The 26035-nt window shown below is 35.7% G+C and overlaps 1 protein-coding gene across 11 annotated transcripts in view; it reads left to right on the forward strand.

The window, feature by feature from the left end:
• LOC127832618 (dystroglycan 1-like) overlaps nucleotides 1-26035 on the forward strand; it is a 97534-nt gene that overhangs the window by 59426 nt on the left and 12073 nt on the right. For all 11 annotated transcript variants that reach the window (XM_052358150.1, XM_052358144.1, XM_052358143.1 and 8 more), the window contains one exon: nucleotides 13044-13552. In XM_052358150.1, coding sequence (XP_052214110.1) covers nucleotides 13337-13552 — 216 coding nt within the window. In that variant the 5' untranslated portion in view covers nucleotides 13044-13336. The remainder of the gene's footprint in view (nucleotides 1-13043; nucleotides 13553-26035) is intronic.

A 26035-nucleotide genomic window follows, 5' to 3' on the forward strand; every position in this document is an offset into this window, starting at 1 on the left:
TCAATATTAATTAAATTCTCCAATATTGATTTAACTTTTCTAGTCCATTGGGCAGTCATTACTGATTTAAACCCACTATTGTGAATCCGTCAACATAATCTGATAAGCAATAGTGCCTGTCGTAATTCTAATGGATATTTCTCTGACAATAGGTCTTTCCCAAAACAAGGTAACCTCCCTTGCGTATTCACCAGTAATGTCCCCTGTTCACATTTTATAACATATCCTAAATACAATATTTTAAAAATATCAGAAACTTTGTTATGGAAATTCACATTTATATTGTTGTATGCAATCTGAAGTCGCATTATGAAAATGAATAGCTAAGAAATAAGTCATGGAAGCTGATTATGTATTGTGGGCAATGACATATTCACAATAAAGGGAGGTAATTACCAAGGGAGGTAAACTTGTTTGTGGAAAGGCCTATAAGAATGCTCCATACTTTTATTAGTCATCCAGGTAATCTTCTTAACATTATTTATGTGTAGCCTGTTATAATTGATTAATATAATGGTTTAAACTGATTTTGTGAATGGAAAGGAAATGAGCTCATAAAATAAATCTTGTAGAAAATTTAAATTCCTTAAATCGATATATGATAGTTATTAATCAGTCGTACTTTGTCTGCATTTCCTATGGATTAGCAGGCTGGATTATTATATTTGTTTTCACTGTAGCTTAACTGAGGTAATCTTGTTAATGTTCATATTTAACCAGGTTTTCCGAAGGAAAAAACTGGTTATTAGATTGGCGAATGCGGGCGGGCTGGCTGGCTGGCGGGCGGGCGGAACAAGCTTGTCCGGGCCATAACTATGTCGTTCATTGTCAGATTTTAAAATCATTTGGCACATTTGTTCACCATCATTGGACGGTGTGTCGCGCGAAATAATTACGTCGATATCTCCAAGGTCAAGGTCACACTTTGAGTTCAAAGGTCAAAAATGGCCATAGATGAGCTTGTCCTGGCCATAACTATGTCATTCATTGTGAGATTTTAAAATCATTTGGCACATTTGTTCACCATCATGGGACGGTGTGTCGCACGAAAGAATCACGTCAATATCTACAATGTCAAGGTCGCCACGACTAAAAATAGATTTTTTTTAAAAACAAACTTACAAAGGAGGTTAATTTTGTTTGTTCATTTCAAAAGTTCAGTTTGAGTTTTCTCCCTTTATCAGATTTTTTTTTCACAATGAAAACCTGGTTTTGTGACAATTTTGTCCCTTGTTTATGTATGTTATATTGATGATCATTAAATCCTTAAGAAATATAAGTGGTTTATAATTAAAAACACATTATTATTCAAAATTAAATGATCAAGTTCACATTGCCCTTATTTACTTTTCATGGTATTCTTCCTATTCATTGTATCACTTTTCCAGTTTTTTCTATTTCCATGAATGTGTCCCAAATTTCCATTGTTTACTTCTATTTATTATGTCACTGTCTCACTCACTGTTGCTTCTATTTCTATGTCATGGTCCCTATTTCCAAGGTATTCGTTTCTGTCCATGTTGGCCCTATTTTCCATGTCATGTCCCAATTTGCTAGAAATTGTTCCTGATTCTTCATCATTTCAGCTATTATGACTGGCATTTTTCCCATTACGCATGTCATCTCCTATTTGGAGGGGACTTACAATCCTATAAAAACAGCCAAAAACAGATTTGATTGGGGCCTTTGTGATGAAGCAGGAAATTAATGTGTAGCCCATTCCAAATATTGCCATAAAAATCTTCTACCTTACTTTCCCAAGCTCATTTCTCAGCCAAATGTGACTCCTGTAACATTATGGAAATATTTCTTAAAAATTAGGGATGTGAGAGACTTGCAATTGATTGGGACATCCATCATCAACAGCCTTTCTATGCAGATTGAGACCAGCTAATTACAACACTACTTGCAGTCCGCCGATAGAAACAGTTTCACTGGCCAAGAATCAGATGCTGTTTTTTGTGTGCATGGTGCAGAATCATAACTATATTACCCGATATTCAAAAGAACAACAACTAGGTTTAAAGAAAAAATAGCTAGCAGAGGAAACAAACACTTTAACTGTGTGTAATGTTTACACAAATTGTATGAAAACAATAACTAGAAATGGCCAGCAGAGGCCGATGCGTAACCCCACGCCGCATGTTTGACCCAGGGGCGCCCCAGGGTTGGTAATGGAGCAATGCATAGATGAGATTGACTGTTTTGTAATAAGAGAGGTTCAGTATCAATTTGAAGTGAATCCGTGTAAAAATGAAGAAATTATAGTAAAAGGCAATTTTGGGTGGGCGTGGCCTATGTGGGCGGGGCGCCCCAGGGTTGGTAATGGGCCAATACATAGTTCAGATTGACCGTATTGTCATAAGAGAGGTTCAGTATCAATTTGAAGTGAATCGGTGTAGAAATGAAGAAATTATAGTAAAAGGCAATTTTAGGTGTGCGTGGCCTATGTGGGTGGGGCACCCCAGGGTTGGTAATGGGGCCATGCATAGCTGAGATTGACCATATTGTCAAAAGAGAAGTTCAGTATCAATTTGAAGTGAATCTGTGTAGAAATGAAGAAATTACAGTAAAATGCCATTTTGGGTGGGCGTGGCCTATGTGGGCGGGGTGCCCTAGGGTTGTTAATGGGGCCATGCATAGTTTAGATTGACCTTATTATCATAAGAGAGGTTCAGTATCAATTTGAAGACAATCGGTGTAGACATGAAGAAATTATAGTAAAATAACCTAAAAAAATGAGTAAAAATCTCTGACCCTGCCCCACCCCAACCCCCATAACTTTTGACCCAGGGGTCAGATCAAAATTCCAAATAGTGCAGGGTCCCTCATATGCTCATAGCTACCATGTGTGCACGTTTCAAGGTTCTAGTGCTAATAGTGTAGGATGAGATTGTGGCCAGGGCGGACGGACGGACAGACAGACGGCGGAGATAACCACAATATCCCCACGCTTTTTAAAAAGCGTGGGGATAAAAAGGAAACCAAAGTCATGGAAGCAAATTCTTTATTTCCTGGAACTTAGCAAAATATGCATTAGGATTAGGGCTTAGTGATACGAGCCTCACTGTGGAAAAATTGGTCTTATTGCATGTGGGTATAGTGTCGTCCAAGATTAGCCTGTGCAGTGAGCATAGGCTAATCAGGGATGACACTGTCTGCTTTTATGGAAGTTTTTTATTTCAATGTAGTCTCATTTTAAAACGAAAATACAGACTGCACAGGCTAATCTGGGACAACACTTAGCTCATGCATGAACCCCCTTTTTCCCAGAGTTTTGCTCATATATACTGTTTGGGCAGTTGAAGAGCCATTTGCCTGCAGTTGAAGAGCCATTTGCCTTGCTGAGTTGCTAGGCAGCATATTGTTTGTTGTCTTTATATACTTCAGATTGACAGTACAATCTGTTAAAGACATTACTGTGTCAGGACAGGCCGTAAACTGGTGGTTTTGTTTTGACCACATGTCAGATGGACACCTGACAACCATGAGGTCTGTCTGTTGGCATTCCCATCAAATCCAGAAATCAGGGACTCAAATTGAGCTACTGGACTGGTTGGTACATGAGTTTTCATGTTTGGTGTGGCATTGTATACATCCTTAACAACATCCTACACTTGTTGTGGCTTACAAACAGGTGTTTTCTGACATGAGGTGTAGATAATTGGCGACTGTAAGCATGACAGAAACCTGTTCTAATGCGAGTCCAGATACAATCTTCATGTTGAACATTCAAGATAGGCAATCATAGGTGCTAATAGTTTAATCTGGTGAAAGTTTTGTGTGATCAATTAAACAAACAAGGCTTTCATAATAAGAATACACTGAAGTGTGTACCTGTTTTGAAATACCAGTATAGCCATTTTGTAAAAATGTTTAATGACCAAATTGTGACCAGATTCTTAATTGAAATGTATTATCGTCGCTGTGGGAAAACTGGGCTTAATGCGACGTAGTATCATCTGATATGGCTTATCAGGGACAATTCCTTCCACCTAGAGGGACAATACCTTCCACCTAGAGGGACAATACCTTCCACCTAGACCAATTTTGTTTTTGAACTGTCTGTCAGTCAATCTGTCCTTCTGTCCGAAAACTTTAACATTGGTCATAACTTTTTCAATATTGAAGATAGCAACTTGATATTTGGCATGCATGTGTATCTCATGGAGCTGCACATTTTGAGTGGTGAAAGGTCAAGGTCATCCTTCAATGTCAAAGGTCAAGGCTTCAAAGGGGTTTAGTTGGGCGCATTGTGTTTCTGACAAACACATCTCTTGTTTCTTCTGGGACATATTTTGATCAAGCTCCCTTAGAGATTAAACTATCTATTGCAGCATGGGAAATAAAGTCATTTGATGTCAAGTATTGCACAAGTAGTGATGCTTTTGAAACATTGTAACTAATTGCAAGAGTTGGTTTGAACATGCTGGCTTGACAGATTGTTTTCATTCTAAATGTGTTTTGTATTTCATGAAACATGTTTGAAGTTTTTTACATTCTTCAGAGTTTCAAGGTTCTGTGCAGTGTGATATAATCTTCATTGCAAATGTCACAAAATTGCAAATAAATGCCACTGAACTTGCTGCAGATTTCTGCAATGAGTTTGTGTGCGTTGCATGTGTTTGTTCTTAGTTCCCATTCATTCAAGTTAATTTCTGTCACGAACTATAAATGTAAAAAGCAGTAAAGATGTGTAAAATCATGTAAATGGGATGGAATGTTAAAGTTTATTGCTGTTTCTTTGAAGTATTATCTTTTTAAGCTTTACTTGTCACATTTGGGTTGCTTTTTTTCTTAGCATGTTTTGGTGTTGCATAGACAATTTGATAACATTGCAGTGTTGTTGTTTTTCCCAGTGAAAAGTGATTTTTTATTTTAAATTGTGAATAATATGTAATAGATTTGAGAGAAATGCATTTCATAAAAGATAACTTTTTTATGCATTTCACTATATTTATCAAATAAAATAATTAACACTTTTTTAATTGAATAACTATTGTTACCGTTACACCATTGTTGTAATGGATGAAGATTTAATAAATGATTCCATTTTTGAATTTAAGTGGTAAAATGGTGCTGAAGTATTTTGAAAGGCTCATAAACAGTGTAAAAAAAGTGGCGTAGCGGTTATGGTATCAATCTATCAACCGGAAGGTCATTGGTTTGATACACAATGCGGGAACGTTCATTGGATCTCTTCAAATATGCAAAGTACTGGTTTTACCCAGAAAACAGACTCGAAAGAGTCTCAATAAGCCTTTGGCTTTTTATGGAATCAAGATGAAATAAATAAGTTAAAAGTAAACACAGACATTAAAGATCACTTATAAGCTTATATTAAAGTTTGAGATTTAAAATGACAGCTTGCAGAAAATGGAAAAAAATGTTTTAATGTGTCTAGTATGAATTTTGATTTTAACATCTAAATTGCACACATTTGTTAGCAAAAATAAATATTGTTTAAAGTTATTTTGTTGGTGGAATGATTTAATGACCATATTATTATAATGTTCAGTGCACTGAAGTTTACCCTTTCCACAAGCAAAGTGAAAATTGCCTTTTGCAACCAGCATAAAACGTACCAGAACAGCCTGGAAGTAACTCCCAGTCTGTTCAGGTTTAATGCTGTTTGCTGCTCATAAGTATTTAAGGATGGAAATGAAGCCTTTAAAACTAGTAAAGAAGATTTTAAATGTAATTACATTTTCTGAGGGACTACAAACCCCTCAAAGTGGATTTAAAAGGGGTAAAGGATTAACACATCTGTGTGTTCAACTGAATGTTCTTGAAGGAATAAGGATTCTCATAATAAAGATCCTGGGGCCCGTCTTAACAAACATCGTACAACAATTTCACTTTATGATGCAATTTTCGAAGCGCCATAAATATGTAACCATCACTTTTATAATTACTTTTGTTGAACATTTCCATTCATTTCCAAAGAAGCTGTCAAATATCCATTATATTTGAAACATACAGATCATAATCACTTATATTTTAAAATTACAAAATTCAATCGTAAGTTAACATTTTTGTACGATCATTGATAAGACGGACCCCAGGTTATTACAGTTATGCCAGGCTAAATTAGTCTTTCTCTTTGTAAATAGCAGTGTGCTTTAATGTGAAATAGATAATGCAGGGACAGTAAATACCCAGAAAAGCTTCCTGGCAGGTGCAAGTAATAGTAAGTATCATCGGAGTGGCCCCACTATCAGAAAACTTGAGGGAAACTTCATATTGGGCGTGACATTTCACAAATGTAACAGGTGATGTAACATTAAAATGTTTCTGTTTGTTACATAGACCCTGCTCTGTATTGTGTCTGATGATTCATGTCTGTCATCATGTAGTGAACAAGCTTTTGTTTAAAATGTGTTGCTTTCAGTGGGGCCTTCATAATTAAGTTTCTAGTGTTTTAAGTTTGGAACAGGTGATAAATTAGGATCATTATATTTATTCATGAGGTACTTATTACACCTGTTGATTGATTGGATCAACATGGACTTTATTTTTGGCATTTCATTTGTTGGGTTTTTAACCCTTTCAGTGCTGGAACCGAATTTTGAAGGTCTTTTGAAGGACTGTGGCGTCTCATCAGGATCCAAATTGTTTGCTATCCTGATAGTATTCTTTGAAAAAAATCGAATAAAATGCTAATTTAAGAAATTCAGCAGACAACATTTTAGCAGACGACAAATTTCCCAGCATGCAAAGGGTTAAAGAAGTTCTCTTGTGAGGGAATCCAGTTTAAGCCTGAGAAGATTGCACAGGAAAATTTTGGACAAAACTTTACACACAATAAATTGTATTGAAACCCATTTTCTCAGAACAAGGTTAATTTATTTAAACAAATAGTCCTGCATCTCTTAAGTGGATGATGATAAGGTGCTCAAGTGTGTCCTATTCACCTGGGTGGTGATTGGGGCACAGCTTTATGATTTTAATGAACTTTTAACTTTGTTTTATACTCTCCGCAATGGTTGAAATAAATCGACAGTGGCACTCATGCATGTAAACATATTTTATAGTAACTACTTGTGGCATATATTTTATCAGGCATGGGTATTATGTTAATATATATTTCTGATTTATGTTTGTTTAATATTTTTGATTGTCCATTATATGTTGTTGGTTGGCTGTAAAACTCTCAGACATGAGCAACCTGGGAACGATCAGTGGAAAGTTATGAATCATCTTATAATAAGACAGACCAAATAAAAATTGACCAAAAATCGCCTTCCGTCATAACTGACATTTGCACGTCGAGAATTAAACACTTCAATGTTGGGGTCATATTTGTGAAACTTTAAACTATTTTGGACATAATTGGTGTATTTTCATCAAATAATTGGTGTTTAATCATAGATGGACACTTCCTGCTGGCAACCACAAAGACATATGTGTGCATTGTTGGAATTTTCATGTTGTTGCATAGTGTTATTCAATACACCTGTGAAATCATCATTGGATGCATTTTTTTAATTATATATATATATATATAGGACAAAAACAAATCAAGTATCTGTGTTTGGAAGTAATGTATGTTACTGAAGGTTATTTTGAAGTGACAACTTATGTAGATCAGTCTTCTTAATCTAACATGACTCTTGCTCTGGGAAAATGGGGCTTAACCCTTTGCATGCTGGGAAATGTGTCGTCTGCTAAAATGTTGTCTGCTGAATTTCTACAATTAGCATTTTCTTCGATTTTTTTCAAAGAATACTATCAGAATAGCAAACAGTTTGGATCCTAATGAGACGCCATGTTCTGTGGCGTCTCATCTGGATCCAAACTGTTTGCAAAGGCCTTCAAAATTCAGTTCCAGCGCTGGTGGGGTTAATTTATACGCATAAAGTGTCATCCCAGATTAGAGTGTGCTGTCTACAAAGGCTAATCAGGGAGAGCTCTTTCAATTCCAATAAATAGGGCATAGTTCGATTCCTGAACATTTAACATAGTTGTGGATCGAGGTTAACAGAACTGGTAAATGAGTGTTTGTGTAGGACAAGGTGTTTTTATCGGAATGTTAATTGGTAGGCATGCTTGGCTAATTAAGAAGTAACTGAGATGCAAGGAAACAATAGGGGTAATTTATTCCTTATCATGAAGCAAGCCGGCAAGTGGAATGCTGGATAGCAAGCAAATTGTCACAATGTAGCAAACACCTTGCTTCTACCATTGCTTAGCCCTAACCCCATAAGAAGCAAAGTGAAAATGGCTTTTGCAACCAGCATAAAACCAGAACAGTTTGCGAGTAACTCATAACTCGCAGTCTGTTCAGATTTTATGCTGTTTGCTGCTCATCATAAGTTACGTATGGTTGAAAATGAAGCCTTTGAACTTGAATTTAGTAAGAAAGGTCTTAAATTAAATGTTACTTTCTAAGGGACTACCCATACGTCAAAATGACTAAGTGGTAAAGGGTTAATACCAACATTTCTGTTAAAAGGTGTATCTTTTGTCATGTATTTCACTTCTTTGAGGATCACTTTTGTAACATAATAGTCAACCCTGTGAACAATATTTGACTACCAATTACTCATTCATTAACAATGATGTGGGAGTGTTATCTATAATTCTGTGATTAGAATCCAAACATAATATTTATGTTGGTTTGTTTCTGTAAGTGCATGTGGTGTTACTCAGTTTTGTTCCGCAAAGTAACCACATGTTTGCTTTATTAAGTGCAAGTAGTTCATGGAAAAAAATACTGGTAATGTTAACAATAAGTTAAGCCTTATGCACTCAGTGAAAACTGGGCTAAATGCATGCGCATAACTTGTACCAGATTAGCCTGTGCATCTTGTCCCAGATTGGCCTGTGCAACTTGTCCCAGATTAGCCTGTGCAACTTGTCCCAGATTAGCCTGTGCAACTTGTCCCAGATTAGCCTGTGCAACTTGTCCCAGATTAGCCTGTGCAACTTGTCCCAGATTAGCCTGTGCAACTTGTCCCAGATTAGCCTGTGTAGCTTGTCCCAGATTAGCCTGTGCAACTTGTCCCAGATTAGCCTGTGCAACTTATCCCAAACAAGCCTGTGCAACTTGTCCCAGATTGGCCTGTGCAGTCAACAATAGGGAATCAGGAATGATACTTTCTGCTTTCTGGAACTTTTTTTTGAAAGGAAGTCTCTTAGTTCAGTTAAGGCAGATGTGTTGTCCTTGATAAGCGAGTGCAGTTTGCACAGGCTGACCTAGGACGAGACTTCACATGCATCAAGCGTGGTTTTCCAAGAGTGCTGTTCATTTCTATAATGATAAATATGTTATTCAACGCCAGACTGTTTATAATGGCAATACCTGAGCTACACAATCCTTGAATTGAATTGAAAACGTGCAGTTTTGCAACTTTTAGAAATCCATCGTTTTTTTTTCTTCAGAAGATCTGCTCATCAGCCCGTAGGGTGTAACATGAATTGTTGTTGAATGATTGAGCACAGTAAACAATGTTGTTTTGTGTTTGCTTCACCAAATGTCTGCAGAGCGCCCTATCTTTCAATTTTAACTTAGCTATTTGATTACGGTACATGAAAATTAACTCAAACTCAGGTAAACTTTATTTCTCGTACGTTTTAGTTAATGATTTTTTTTATGTATGCATAACAACTAACAAGAACAAACATTTATGAAATGCCTCTGAGAAGCTATAGTTCTTTTTTCCTTTGATGATTATAGCAAATTTTTACAAAACAGATATTTGACAAAAGAATCATTAAGACATTTGTACCAATCATAATCATAAAAAAGGGTGTGTTTTTTTAAATTGGTTTTTGTTGTTTATTATTAAGCTTGTTTTGAGACGTATGTTTATGATTGGAAAGATGGAAAGTTCTTGTGCATTTCCAGTGGATTGTTTTTATTGATGTAATTTTTTATATCTACCAGAAAATATTTGTATGTCTCAAAAAAGTATTTATTTCCTAACCGTTGGTGAAATTCATTGTGGATCATGTGAGAATTTAATTGTGTAGACTTTGTGTGTTTTGGTTTACTTTTGAGGTAAAAAAAACAGTGATTTTTTTTCTTTTTTATAAACTACCAGGAAACAGCACCTTCCCATTCAGGGAAAAACTACACATTTCCCCATGCCCAGAAAGAAAATCCCAATTAAAATTTTCAACAACAAAAAATTATGGTACATAAAATGCAACATTGAGTATATTTCCTTATGCATCTCTATGGCTTGAAAATGGTAAATATAATATTGACAACTTTACAACACTTAATTATCAATTTTTTAAGTATTAGTTAGCAAAAAATTTAAGAAACGCAATTTTAGCAATTCAAAGAATTCACAATACAAATTTTCCCATTTCATGTTTTTTCCCGCTAATTATCCCTCGCCATAGGCGGAGGGATATTGGCGGATTTCATTGAAACTTGGTATGAGTTTATATATGCATAAGAGGATGATGCACCCCAAAAGGCATTGTACACCATCTGTTAATAACGGAGTTATGGCCCTTTGTATCTTAAAGAATTGCTTGTTTGAGTGTCAAATATAACACTTTTGTGTCCAGAAGCATATTGGCGGGGGATATCAATTCTACGAATTTGCTTGTTTTTCCCAAGTTCGCTGTAAGGGGTACTTTTCCCAAGTGGGCAAAAAAATCGCCAGATAATCTTCTACAAAACTGTAACACTACGAAGCACTGGATATCTTTGATAGATAGTCTATCAACAAATACAAAAGCTATGAACCAATTTTCAAACGATTTATTAAGGGATAATAAAAAAAAAGTCCTTAAAGCATACAGTTGTTATCATTGCTCATAGATGATTAGGCTTGCTCCTATTGGTGGGCGTATATGAACTCAGCAGGAACTGACTTTTATAGTTTTCGTAATTTCAGAATTTGCTGATTGAAATCTGTTCTACAGTTGCTAAGGCTTGACCATTTCATATCTCCATCAAATAAATGAAATCTGTACTTGAATTGCAAAGTTTATAGGGGTTCATCACATTTATCATCAAATTCATCGAATTTTCACGTAACTGTTTGTCAAGTTAACTGTTTCTTTATAATCATCTTGTTATTTAGAGACTGATGTATCACTGGTAACTAAATAAAATAACTAATGCAGATGAGAAATATCGGCCTATGCTTGATTTCATTTAAAAGAGACTTCCTTTAAACAAAAAATTCAATTTAACCCACAAGTATTGTCCCTGATTATTTTGAGTAGACTGCACAAGCCAATCTCGGACAAGACTGTTTTCCAGAGCGCGGCTTGATTTTAGTAACACTAGTAACACTTAACCCTTTGCATGCTGGGAAATTTGTCGTCTGCTAAAATGTCGTCTGCTCAATTTCTAAAATTATCATTTTTTTCGATTATTTTCAAAGAATACTATCCGAATAGCAAACAGTTTGGATCCTGATGAGACGCCACGTTCTGTGGCGTCTCATCTGGATTCAAAATGTTTGCCAAGGCCTTCAAAATTCGGTTTCCGCACTGAAAGAGTTTAAACTACTTGAGATATGAAAAATGCAATCATTTTGTAAATATGATAGCTATGTTCCCTTATGAATAAATATTTAACATTAAAATTATAACAAAGATGTGTTGTTGTTTTTGTGCATTTGGTTAATGTTGATTCGCAGGTGTGTTTCTTGTTACAAATTGTTAAAACCTCATAATGGTTTGTTTTAGCAAGAGAAGCAGCCAAATGTGTTCATGTCTTGAAACCATGTATTGTATGGTGCATAAATTGTGGCATTAACTTGGAAGATACATTAATTATAACTTAAACAGTTTATAAAAGCTCAACGACCATGATTTTATGGGGGGGGGGGGGGGGGGGGGTGAAACGCACACAAATCCAAACAAGAATTTAACGCCCACACAAAACATTGTATCATGCCTGTAATTCAAACAAGAAATATCTTTAAAAAAGATATACGGCGTTGATAGTTCAATGAATGAGATCAAGGATAGCGAATGTCTTTTTTCTGTGCAGTTCTTAGCTGCATCACACGCAGTACGGGATGTTACGCGGAGTTTTCGCGGCTTATTTTACATTATTACATATTGCTGGTCATAAACCTATAGATACAAAACAGAAAACCAAAAGAAGAATGGAAGTGAAATTAAAACATACGAGTCAACCGGCCACACGCGAAGTATCCGTATTTATAGGCGCGTTCTTCGAACAAATCTGTTTTAGTGGTTTGTCGGGAATTGCTATTTGATTCGATTATTAACAGTATCGATAATCATCGCGCTCATGCTTAATACATTGGTCAATACGGTGGAATAATTATTGTTAAATTAATCAAAAATAATATTTATCATTGTATTGTTGAAAACACATTAAGAATCTACATATTTCTGGTCTAAAGAAAATTCCAGGTCACCTAGTTCACGGATAGCGTATTTATTATATAACTAATATTTTACTGGCTGCGAACTCCGGTGATGACCTGTATATAAACTCTGACATTCATACACTGGCCGCGAATTGACCCGATACCTCGCGGGTTGAAATGCAATGTATTAAAGGGAGGCCTCGCTTCCACTGCTTTTTATACTTTTACATGTTAACATGGCAAGAATATGGAAATAAGTACTAAATATGAGAACATAGCCTTTAAGTATAAACGCGTTGCGCTGGTAATTCTCTGAAAATAAAAGGTGCACGCACAAACTGTATTGATGTCGAGAATTGAGTGTAAAACTGTTCTATCTATTAAGCCTTTTCATTAGAAATAAAATTGTTTCATGCAGTAAAACAGTGTTACAAAGACGCGGATATGTTTCCAATGTTCTGGTGGTATACTCAAATCAGCCAATGGAATAAATGAAGTGTATTCATTCGTACCTTGCCGCGGGAAATTTTATTTGAATTTTATTGGACACTTACAAAGGTCAGGTAAGGTGAAAAGCTGGCTTAATACAGCTTACACCGAAAAACTTAGATTGTTCTACTCAATCATTGTAGATTGAGTGTTGAAGACTGGTTATAAATTTATCTGACATTAACACAATCACTTATTTGCAGACAGAAGGTCATATAGCAGAAATGTTTCTCATTTCAGACTGAGGTAAATTTTCCAGTTTAGCCTGAGCAGTAGAGAAGGTGGCTGCATGGACTATAGACAGTGCAGAGACATTGGAATTCTGCCCTGGTGTGATACATAGTGAGGTGTAGCCTTACATTGTTAGGTGTAGCCTTCCTGCAGAGACTGTCATACACCTACCTAGCTGTAGAGGTCAGAAGCCACCATTACCACAGGACTTACGGAAATATTCGCATTTCAGGATAAACAGGAAAAATTACATACCTGTAGTTTTGTTATTTGGATTTATTTATGTTCATTCATAACTTAAAATGAAACCGTCTGAAATGTGTCGGATTTTGTTTGTGCTTGGATTGGGAGCATTGGTTCGAGGACAGGATTTAAAATACCAGCCTACGGGAGATGCGGCCTCGAGTGAGACTCTCTCACTACTGTGGGGAATCTCAGACTCGACTGCCTACGTTGGAAAATTGTTTCGATACACTCTGCCGGCTGACGCATTTCAAGGGAATATTGTCCATTATGATGTAAGTATATTATAAATACATTTGTAACCACTCACTTTAGCATTATTGAATTAACTACTTAAATTTGTGGCTATTAAATTGGTGTTGTGACATAAGATTCTAAAAACATTTTGATAGTTTTCCCTGGCATCAATGTCAACTACAGAAACTGTTTAATGTTAGACTTTACATGAGTCTTGGGACAAAGCTTGTAAACAGTTCACAATTTGTACAAATACATATAAATTAATGTATTTATATGTAATTGGACTATGATGTATGTGTTGATTAACCAATTGCTCCCCCCCCCAAAAAAAGTATAAAAGAAAACACTGTCAGGGGTGGTTGACCTTTACCTTGTGGCCTTTACCCTTTGACCTTGACCTCTCAATGAGGAGCTATAAGCATGGTATTCAAAGTATAACCTTATAATGGGGATTCATAATCTAAACTGATATTAACCCCTTCAGTCCAAATTCAGTGGTGGAACCGAATTTTGAAGGCCTTTGCAAACAGTTTGGATCCTGATGAGGACGTCACAGAATCAGGATCCAAACTGTTTGCTAGTCTGATAGTATTCTTTGGAAAAAAAAAAGAAGAAAATGCTAATTCAGCAGACAACATTTTAGCAGACGACAAATTTCCCAGCATGCAAAGGGTTAACATCCTCTGAAAAATGAAAAAGTCAAAGGTTAGAAAGAATAATTAATGAATGTTGACCTTGAGGTGTGACCTTGACATTTTACCTGAGGCATGGATGGGTATTGTACCATACACATTCTCTGGTCATTGAGCGTAATAATCCAATGTTATGTGAAATCTTCCCAGTTTTTCCAAAGTTATCTGGACCAATGGTGTTACTACTATATCCCCTTCCAGTGCTCCAGCTAGGATTTAAAAAGGGCAGGGTGGCTTTTTTGCCAAAAGGGCACTTTTGACGCGCAGAATTTTGTCAAAAGGCACTTTCGAGTGCGCGGGCTTTTCTGGATTGCTTCTGCATGCATGTTAATTTATATGTTATTAATAAATGTTAGAATATATTATTCCTATTATTATTAAACCATTTAAATATAATGTCTACAACGAGAAATAAATTAGGTACTTGTAATGTAATTAGAGATTAATCAATTATCATATTTAAAAAATAATAATAAGGGGGGGGGGGTTGGGGGGTAGGGCGGAGGTTCGTGAGGGCAGGGCGGAGATTCGGGAGGGCAGGGTGGGGCGCCCTGAAATTTAGGCCTAGCTGGAGCACTGCCTTTGAGGAGGGGGGTAGGGGAGGACTGGAGAGGCATATCAGATATTGCTAGAAAATTTACACTTTAGATACAGTCATAAACACATTGTTTTGACACCAGACTGCAATGTTCAAATGTGTGGGAACATAGAGGATCTGACATTTCAGTGATACAGAGCCATGATTATTCCCTTGTTTGTAAATGTTTGTAATGTTCTGTAAATGCTGTTATTGTTGGAAATGTCATGAATTATGAACAATCACTGTTATTTTTCTTCACCATTTTGGAAGTGAGCAGAGTGCCCATGGATTGGGAAAAATGGGGTTGTTTTGAGTAAAATAGGGAACTTGGTTTTGTTATGTTTTTTTGCTAACAAATTTTGATTAAACTTGTTTTGAATATTATATTTGCTTTAAGGTTCACCTTAGAAATCTGAATAGTGAAACAAACTTGATGTTGAAATTAATTTTGGATTTTTTTTTATAAATATTTTGGAAGTCATTTGGAAAAACTATATAATTTTTGAGATGGGGAATGGGGCCAAAGTTTGACCCCTCCCCCTAAAAATAAAACATGGGACAAAATTGTCACAAAACCAGGTTTTCAGTTGAAAAAAGTTTGATAAAGGGAGACAATTAAAAATGTGTATTGTTAACCCCCTTGTGTAAAATTGACCTTGATTTCAGTTAGAAAAAAAAGTCTGATAAAGAGAGACAACTCAAAATCAAAATGTGCATTGTTACTGATTGTTCATAAATACATAGTTGTTTCAAAATCAATCTATTTTTAGTTGTGGTGATCTTGACCTTAGAGATATTGACATAATTTTTTCGCGCGACACACCGTCCAATAATGGTGAACAAATGTGCCAAATGATTTTAAAATGTCACAATGAATGACCTAGTAATGGCCCAGACAAGCTCATTTATGGCCATTTTTGACCTTCAAACTTAAATTGTGACCTTGAACTTGGAGATATCGAGGTAATTTTTTCGCGCGACACACCGTCTAATGATGGTGAACAAATGAGCCAAATTATTTTAAAATCTCACAATGAATCACAAAGTAATGTCCCGGACAAGCTCATTTATGGCCATTTTTGACCTTCAAACTCAAATTGTGACCTTGACCTTGGAGATATCGACGTAATTCTTTCGCGTGACACACCGTCTAATGATGGTGAACAAATGTGCCAAATGATTTTAAAATCTGACAATGAATGACAAAGTAATGGCCCGGACAAGCTCATTTATGGCCATTTTTTACCTTCAAATTAAATTGTGACCTTGACCTTGGAGATATCGACGTAATTCTTTCGCGGGACACACCGTCTAATGATGGTGAACAAATGTGCCAAATGATTTTAAAATCTGACAAAGAACAACAAAGTTATGGCCCGGACAAGCTCATTTATGGCCATTTTTGACCTTCAAACTCAAATTGTGACCTTGACCTTGGAGACATTGATGTAATTCTTTCGCGCGACACACCGTCTAATGATGGTGAACAAATGTGCCAAATGATTTTAAAATCTGACAATGAACGACAAAGTTATGGCCCGGACAAGCTTGTTCCGCCTGCCAGCCCGCCCACCAGCCCACCCGCCGACATCGCCAATCTAATAACCATTTTTTTTCCTTCAGAAAACCTGGTTAAAAAATGAATAACATAATGTCTCTGTGTGTCTCCTGAAGGTGTAAGGTCTAGACAGACTCTAAATGTTATTATTGTGTTTGATGTTCTGGCATTTATTGATATAATACTGTTTAAATAAACAAATTTTATATAATATAAAATAATAATTTTTAATTTCATTTCAATAATTTAAAGCCAATCAATGCATTGCTAAGTTATCTGCCCTGATTGTTGTTAATACTTATTGAAACAATTCTGCTATCAGAGAGAACTCATGACCACACCAGACACTCATTAATGTATGACTTGAGCCCCTCTTGATTTCAAAGACAAATTGACCAATTATTGAGCCAGCATGACTGAAATTGACCAGACCTGCAAGTAGCTGATAAGCCTTGCAGATCAGAGCTTTCAGGAACTTTAGTCAGTGTCAATGTTCATAATGATAGCTGTATTATCTTCCAAGGCACACTTCTTTAATAATCATTATCACCAGCGTCCAAGGCTTTCCCTGTGAATTTCAGGTCTGTATTCACTATTCCATTCTTAGACATAATAATTAAGACTTAGAACCAACAAAAAAATATGTCCAGGTTTTAAATATATACAGGCTTATTGGTAAATATGGCATTAACAAAATGTTCTACATATATGCTGAATGATGTAGATAGGGGTGGTTGATGCCATATTTGGCTGAAAAATAAAGCAATTTTTGAATATACAGTTTAAATGATATAATCATTCTTAGACTTAAGTCTAAGAATTGTTTGGAGGATACAGGCCCATGTCTTTCTGAAGATAATTGCTCCAATGTGAACAACATTCCATTTATTCAAATGTAATCCTGCAAAACGTTTACTGTCTATGTCTGACTGTCTGATTTTCAGTGTCTGCATGCCGCATACAAGTTAAAAACGTGTCTGTATTATTCATGTATTATTCAAAATTTATTGTTGTCATGAGAACAAAGATGAAAACAGACTTAACTGATAGATAGGGCGTTGTCAAGTGATATCATTTTCAAATATTTGTTACACAAAAACAATATTGTTCCCATAATAATTATTCACATGAAAATTATCAAAAAATGAATTCGGGAAAAAAAACACTAAATTTTATTGTGATGGCAACCAACCTTTTTTTCTGGAACCATTTCAATTTCCTTATCTCATTTGATCAATAAACATTCATTTTTTTTTAGAAGACCTGTCTTGTCATGCAATAAAATGTATAGTCGAGAGAACACAATTAATGCTTACCTGGTGTAAGTGCTTTGAAATTTTCTTGTGCTCAAATTGCTTCTGCAGAAATGCAGCCTTGCATACATAAACCAACTCTTATGTACTGGGTGGAAGTGAATTACTCAGATTATAATGGTAATTAACAGAAAACATACTTTTGGCAATTCTTACCTGTTCCTTTTGATCGCAGATTAGGTAAGTGTTTACAATTACTGTTAATATTATCTGTTATGTATGTAACATTCTGCATGGGATGCGTAGTATTATGCTATGAATAATAATGATGTTTTCTGTGATGCTAAAAGAAATCACAAAATGTCAAATTTGTCTGATTGCAATAATGCAGTGCTCTTGTACTGAAGGGGGTTAAAGTACCATTGGGAGTGCACAATTCTGTTGGGCAAGCTTGATTCATCTAATGCTATTCCAAGCCAGCAAGTGAATTCTCAATGTGTAATAAATCTGCGTTATTGCAAATAAGTTATTGATTTTGGACAATTAAAGAACAGAACAGAACATAATTTTATTACACATAAACATTACAGTTTCTAGTGTTAAACAAAAACAATAATACAAAATACATGAATATAGTAAGTGGATTTAGCAGAAATGTTATAAATAGTTATGGATGAACTTTACAGATACTTGAACAAAACTCGTTTTAAATCACATGTTAGTAGTGTAAATTGCTACATATGGATGCTTTTTACTACTTTTATAATCATTAAGGTAAAACATCAAATGTAATTTGAAGGGGCATAGAATATAACAGTGCGCATCCAAACCATATAAAATTTAAGTAGCAACGGCACAATTACAAATTATAGTTGAACTTTAATAATATACATCAGCATAGTCTATAATCAGTAAAATATAAAAATAATTTTAGTTTCGAAATATAACAATAATTATACTTTTGATTAAAGCAATACAGTGAGTTCCCATGATAGGACGAGCCATATTTTTGGGAATGGTACACCTTTGTAATCTCCGCTTCCTTACTCGTTCTAAATCACGAAACTGTCTGCATGACTTGCATTTTGATATATGAGTCTTGCTCTGTAAAAAAGGGGCTTAATGCATGTGCGTAAGGTGTCATCCCAGATTAGCCTGTGCAGTCCGCACAGGCTAATCAAGGACACCGTATTCCGCCTAAACTTGATTTTATTAGCTCGACTATTAAATATGACATATATATAGTGGAGCTATCCTACTCACGTCGGCGTTCCCGTTAGCGTTAGCGTGCAAATGTTAAAGTTTGCGTACTACCCCAAATATTTCCTATGTCCTTTGACATATTGCTTTTATATTTTGCATACTTCTTAACCAACATGACCCCAATCTATAAACATGAGCAGACAACTGTATTAAGCATTTTGACAGAATTATGGCCCCTTTTATACTTAAAATACGCATATTATTGATAAATCTATGTTTAAGTTTGCGTACCACCTCAAATATTTTCTATGTCCTTTGACATATTGCTTTCATATTTTGCATACTTCTTAACCAACATGATCCTAATCTATAAACAAGAGCAGACAACTGTATCAAGCATTTTCACAGAATTATGGCCCCTTTTATACTTAGATAATGGAACATTTTGCTTAAATTGCCATAACTTCTTTATTTATGATCACATTTGATTCATACTTTGACAAAACAACACTTACCTGACATACCACAATGCACTCCACCTAAACCATGCCCAGCCCCAGAATCCCCCCTGCCCCCCCCCCCCCCAAAAAAAATAATTTTTTTGTTCCTTATTTTTGAAAGATCATCTATTAAATGACCACACACCCACATTATACCCCCCCCCCCCTCTCCATGATGGCTTGCGTTATACTGTCAAGCACTCGAAATGTCGAGCACGCTGTCCTTTGACAGCTCTTGTTTAAAAAGGGTCCTCCTTTAAACCAAAAATACAATAAAAGGGGAAAGGGTCGTCCCTGATTAGCCTGTGTGGACTACATCAGCTAATCTTGGACGACACTTTATGCACATGTATTAAACCCCCTTTTCACAGAGCTTGGCCAATATCATCAGTCTGAGGCATAACATAATACTATATCACCGTGGTTGTGGAGAAATCCTGCACAGAAAAAGTCCCCTAACCCTTTGCATGCTGGGAAATTCGTCGTCTGCTAAAATGTTGTCTGCTGAATTTCTGAAATTAGCATTTTCTTTCGATTTTTTTTTCAAAGAATACTATCATAATAGCAAACAGTTTGGATCCTGATGAGACGCCATGTTCTGTGGCGTCTCATCTGGATCCAAACTGTTTGCAAAGGCCTTGAAAATTAGGTTCCAGCACTGAAAGAGTTAATTGTAATTTGTAGTTTCAAGAAAGAAATCTCACTAACAAATGTTGTTTAATTAAAGCTACAATTATCCTCGTCTTCCCTTGAAATTATAATTAAGAGAATAATTCCCTGAAATTTACTGCAGTCTCACAATGGAAGCATTTAAGAAGAAATTATGCGCTCTAATGCAATTTTATTACTTTTCTGGTAATTCTTAATTTAACAAGCGAGTATGGTATGAGAGTTTTGGTCTATACAATGTATATATGTATATGTTTTGGATTAAAAATGAATTACATTTATAATAGGGGATATGACACTTCTACATAGTTTGGCAAACACATGAGCTTAAATAGATTTAGCTACAGGCCAATACACTTTCATGACAGTATAGTGTATTTCAACGTATATTATTACCTATTATATTAACTCAAACTGCACAGAAGGCCTAGTTTTTTTCTGGCGTATTAAGTTATGATGCAAAACTGGCTTAGACAGTTATATACACAAAAAGTATTTGAGACTGGTCGCTCTGGGAAAACGGGGTTAATGTATGTGTGTAAAGTGTTGTCCCAAATTAGCCTGTGCAGTCAACACAGGCTGATCAGGGACGACACTTTTCCGTTTAAATAGAATTAAGCTAAGAAGAGACTTCCTGTAAACAAAAATAACCATAAATTATACATGTAGGCAGAATGTGTTGTCCCTGATTAGCCTGTGTGGACTGCACAGGCTACTTTATGCATTTTATCAAGCCCAGTTTCTCAGAGCAAGGATCTCACAAATTCATAAAATGGCTGTGTGAGATTGCAGCAGCTGGGTGTATGATGGACTCAAGAACTTTGGCTGGGTTGGGTTACTGCCATTGTTTTGTCTCCAATCTGAGAGCCCATTAGATTAGGATGTTCCCAGAACAATGTAATTATCTCCACTTTGTACTTAGAGGAGAACCTGGTAATCATGTTAACCTAGATAATGGGAATGTCCCACTTAAGTGCCATATAGTTCTGTCCTTTTATATAATATGATTTATACATGTCCTGAAATATTAATATAAAACTCTGCCCCCTCATGGATTGACCATGTAGTCTGACAGTCTGTCTGCCCATAGTACTTGTTAGACAATGTAATTCCATATCTTTAAAGAAACAATATTCACACCTACATTCAGTTTTCCTTTTTATGTTTGCAATTTTTAGCATCCTACTTTTACAACTTGAGACATTATAAGATGCAGCTACAACATATTGAGCCACGCTCTGTGAAAAGGGGGTTTAATGCATGTGCATAAAATGCTGTCCCAGATTAGCCTGTGCAGTCCGCAACGGCTAATTAGGAACGTCACTTTCTGCCTAAACTGGCTTTTTGCGATGAAAATACTTTCTTTAAATGAAAAATATCACAGCAGAAAGTTTTGTCCCGGATAAGCCTGTGCAGACTGCACAGGCTAATCTGAGATGACACTTTACGCACATGAATTAAGCCCCTTTTTCAGAGCGAGGTCATATGGTTAATATTCTGGACTTTTTGTGTCTGATTTTTGGGGAGAAAGGAGAGCATCACCTTTTAGTTATGAGCCATACGTAACCTCATTATTTCTTCCCTCACATGAATATCAGCCATACGTAACCTCATTATTTCTTCCCTCACATGAATATCAGCCATACGTAACCTCATTATTTCTTCCCTCACATGAATATCAGCCATACGTAACCTCATTATTTCTTCCCTCACATGAAAATCAGTCATACGTAACCTCATTATTTCTTCCCTCACATGAATATCAGCCATACGTAACCTCATTATTTCTTCCCTCACATGAATATCAGCCATACATAACCTCATTATTTCTTCCCACACATGAATATCAGCCATACGTAACCTCATTATTTCTTCCCTCACATGAATATCAGCCATACGTAACCTCATTATTTCTTCCCTCACATGAATATCAGCCATACATAACCTCATTATTTCTTCCCTCACATCAATATCAGCCATACGTAACCTCATTATTTCTTCCCTCACATGAATATCAGCCATACGTAACCTCATTATTTCTTCCCTCACATGAATATCAGCCATAAGTAACCTCATTATTTCTTCCCTCACATGAATATCAGCCATACGTAGCCTCATTATTTCTTCCCTCACATGAATATCAACCATACGTTACCTCATTATTTCTTCCCTCACATGAATATCAAAATGCGTGTTGCTGCAGGCCCTTTCCGATGATACACTTACAACCTTTTCAAACATAGGAGATATGCATATAAATCAGACAATAATTCAGTTGCATATAAATCAGACTATAATTAAGTTGCATATAAATCAAGATATTATTTTGTCAGTGGTTTTCTTATAGTCAGACAAGGTTGATAAAATTGCAATATATTTGCATCTTTTCACGGATGTCGCATAAAAATGGGAATAGAAGCAATTCATGTCGCACACAAAAAATTCCTGGGACGCAATGACCAGATTGCAACAAAAATCTTGGACAAAAATGCAATTTTTCTGAGGTAACAGAGTACAAATCTAACTTCTCATTTACATGTGCTTTCTGATTGTTTTAATCAAATAATTGTTTTAAACAAATGTTTTATTCAAATAATTGTTTTAAACAAATGGCACTAGAATCATAGCCAGAAAAATAATGAGTCTTTTTGCAAAGAATTTATATATTTTATAAGAAAATCGTTTGACCTACACCATATTTTTTGAAGACTTTTTACTTAATTAAAATTTGACAGTGATGTATTATTGTTTCACTGCAGAGTGTTCCTCCATTATTTCCCTTCTCTATGTTGATTATGACCATACAATGGCCAGCTCACATAATTAATTTTGTTCTACAATACATGGTTTGTGCTGTTAGGTTTTATGAACATGGGCACCTAATCAAATTAAGTCTTTATGACCAGGCAATCTCAGCTATCGATGCTAGTATCTGGGTAGTCATAAAGGGTCACATAAAAATGCCATTAACAGAACCATGTCAGCCTGTTTAAAAATTCGATTAAGTCTTCTGCATTGTCCTTGTAGCGAAAACAGAGGGGTTTATCATTTGATAGTCAAGATGGCCATGTCAATACTGTTAATTTTAGCGGATTTATACCCTTTATAATAAATTTGTTTAATTTTTAGCTCTGCTGTTTTCGGGAAAACCCGAGGTATTGTCATAACCAACTCCTCGTGTTGTGTCGTAACATTGGCTTTAAAATCAAAGTGCTTCCACCTACAACTTGGAAACTTCATATGAAGATGCACCTTGATGAGTTCTACACGCCACACCAATTTTTGGGTCACTAGGTCAAACATCCAGGTCACTGTGACAACAAAAAAAAAATTCTGACAAGCTTTCATTTATTTAAAACTGCACCGGCAGCCGAGCGTTGGCACCCGTTATGCCGTGCACTTGTTAAATGACGCTTCAGCATGAACGTCACCATCTTGACTATCACGTGATTTCCCCCTCTTAAAAATAAAATTGTTGGTAGTTATCAACATTACACGAACAGTACACAAACAGATTTTTGTATTTTTACGTAGATTGCAGATAAATGAGGTGTATTTTATTTTTGCCATTTTAACCACAAATAAAGAGTAACATTTTAGTGAAAAACTGTGAGCCTCCCTTAAAGTGCTTGCTTGATTTGGGGGAATCGCATTAAAATACTGCATGCAGATAACTTTTTGTCAGGCAGTATTTTCAGATGGATAACATTCTTTATTACAAATACATTTTTATTTTGCAGACGGTATAAATACGTATGAACACATAAATTATGAACTGATCTAACACACATTTTAGACATTAGTTTTGGTGTATGATTTTTTTAAGAGAATAAAAGGATAGGTATCTGGATATGCATCTTTCACAGGTGAAAAGCGTATAACCTATGAATAATTACATAAATTTATCAACGTGAAATCTGTTCTGGGCCGACTGTCATGCTCCCCTAGCATCTAGCTATTTATTAAGTCGGTGTGTGTCAAATGGCAAGGATCTGTGAAATAAGCCACCATTAAATGAAGTTAATGTTTGAGAGATATTTTAATAGGTGTATTGTGTATAGAGGTATAGTCTAAGTTTGGTCCCATTTATCAAAATTTACCCCAAAAACTGTGTATGATGAAGATGATGATATAGCTATAGTGATCTTTGAATGAAATGAGGTCAAAATATAGTTTGAATAGTGTCTTTTTTTTGCTGGTGATGAAAAAAAGGCTGCACTTAATGGTGGAGAAAGTTTTTGTCCCCAATCCCATGAAAAATGAAATATTTTGATGTAATAATTAATTGTACTAAACAATGCAATATAAAATATGTTAAAGGAACATTCATTAAAACCAAGTGCCACTCCTTGGCTGTAAAACCAGTCAGTTCACACACCAGAATTCCCTAAGAGAATTTTTTCCAATATTGCAGATGTCAAAATTGATGAATATTTAAAATTACTGCTTGTAACTTTTTACTATCTAGGAGTGTTCTCTGACAGACGTCTTTTTTTAAACTACAACATTTTGGCAGGGATATTTTACAATTGGGCCATGTTCTGTGAAAAAGGGGTTTAATGCATGTGCATAAAGTGTTGTCCAAGATTAGCCTGTGCAGCTCACACAGGCTAATTAGGGATGATACTTTCCGCCTAAACTTGATTTTTGCTTAGAATAGGCTCTGTAAACGAAAAATATAAAAGCGGAAGGTGTCATCCCTGATTAGCCTGTGCGGACTGCTAACCTGAGCTCTTTACGCCAATGCTTTTAACCCCTTTTTCACTGAGCATCCTCCAAATGTTTCCATTAATAATGCTGCTATTGAACTCGATTATGCAACATGAAACCTGGTTTTGTGGCATGGCCAGATTTCTTGCCAAAATAATTAATATAAAAACAGCATTCCTAAGAAATTTATTATTAATATATTAATTTATTATCTTAAATATTCATTGAAAACTGATTTATTTTTTATTATTGCATAAACTCTATCTATAATGCCCTCTGGCGGGATGCAGAAACATGGCAAAAGGAGGGCTTGAACGGGAGAAATCGTGTATTAACAATGCGATTCACGTGCCGTTCAAGCCCTGTTATGTGTTTTTCATATCCATAATCTGGTCCACGCGCAGTTACCTCCCTTCTCCAGCCTTCGACGACTTTCCAAGCATAAATGGGGAACTGAATTAGCACCAGTTTCCTCATGCATGCAGGGATAATGACTATTTCAATCCACTTATCAAGTTGTTATACAATCTGCACTCTCTTGACAACAGCTTTATTTTATTGGCAACATCAATGAAGTTAAGGTTATTTACTCAACACTTTCAAAAGACTATGCTGTAAATTTAAGTGTTTATGTACCTTCAACGTTCCTGCTGTAAATTCCAAAATAATTCCTAATTTCTTACTTTGCGCGGCTGCATTTCAACTTTGCATTAATCCACTGTTTAAACACATTTTAAAACTGCCTATCCGAAGGTAAAGCCTTGTCATTTCGGATGATGACCGAGTGAGGCATATGTAAAACACAACCTTGAACTGTATTGAAATAATCGAATTATTTTGTCGATGTCGAATGAACAAAACATATTGTTTTCAATGTTATTTAAAATTATTTTGGTATGTGTCATTTGTTTATGCAATAATAGCGAAAATACACATTTTCTAGGACATGATCATCTGCGGGCGCTCTCAAAATCCGTTCCTGCCTTTGTGCTGCGCACTCGTGCAGGAATGGATTTTTCGAGCCCCCGCAGATGATCATGCCCTCGAAAATGTGTATTATCCCTATAATACAATCATTAATATTTTAGCCATAAACAAGAAAGCAGGGCTTATGTTTTCTTCAATTCAAACTTCTTTCTTGATCAGTGTTAGTTGTGTAAGAAAAAGAATTTTTGAAGCCATAAATCAAAGCAAAAACATCTCGAATATGCACATTTTGTCTTTAATCATTAGCTCACAAAGATAAACTGGTGATATAATGGCTGATAGCTCTTTTCTTTTTCAAAAGGAATTCTTGTACTCTGCTCACCATATCTAAGCTGGCTGGTAGGTCTGAACATCAAGGTGCAGTAT

This window comes from Dreissena polymorpha, chromosome 5 (assembly GCF_020536995.1).
Source record: "Dreissena polymorpha isolate Duluth1 chromosome 5, UMN_Dpol_1.0, whole genome shotgun sequence".
NCBI classification, from domain to species: Eukaryota; Metazoa; Mollusca; class Bivalvia; order Myida; family Dreissenidae; genus Dreissena; species Dreissena polymorpha.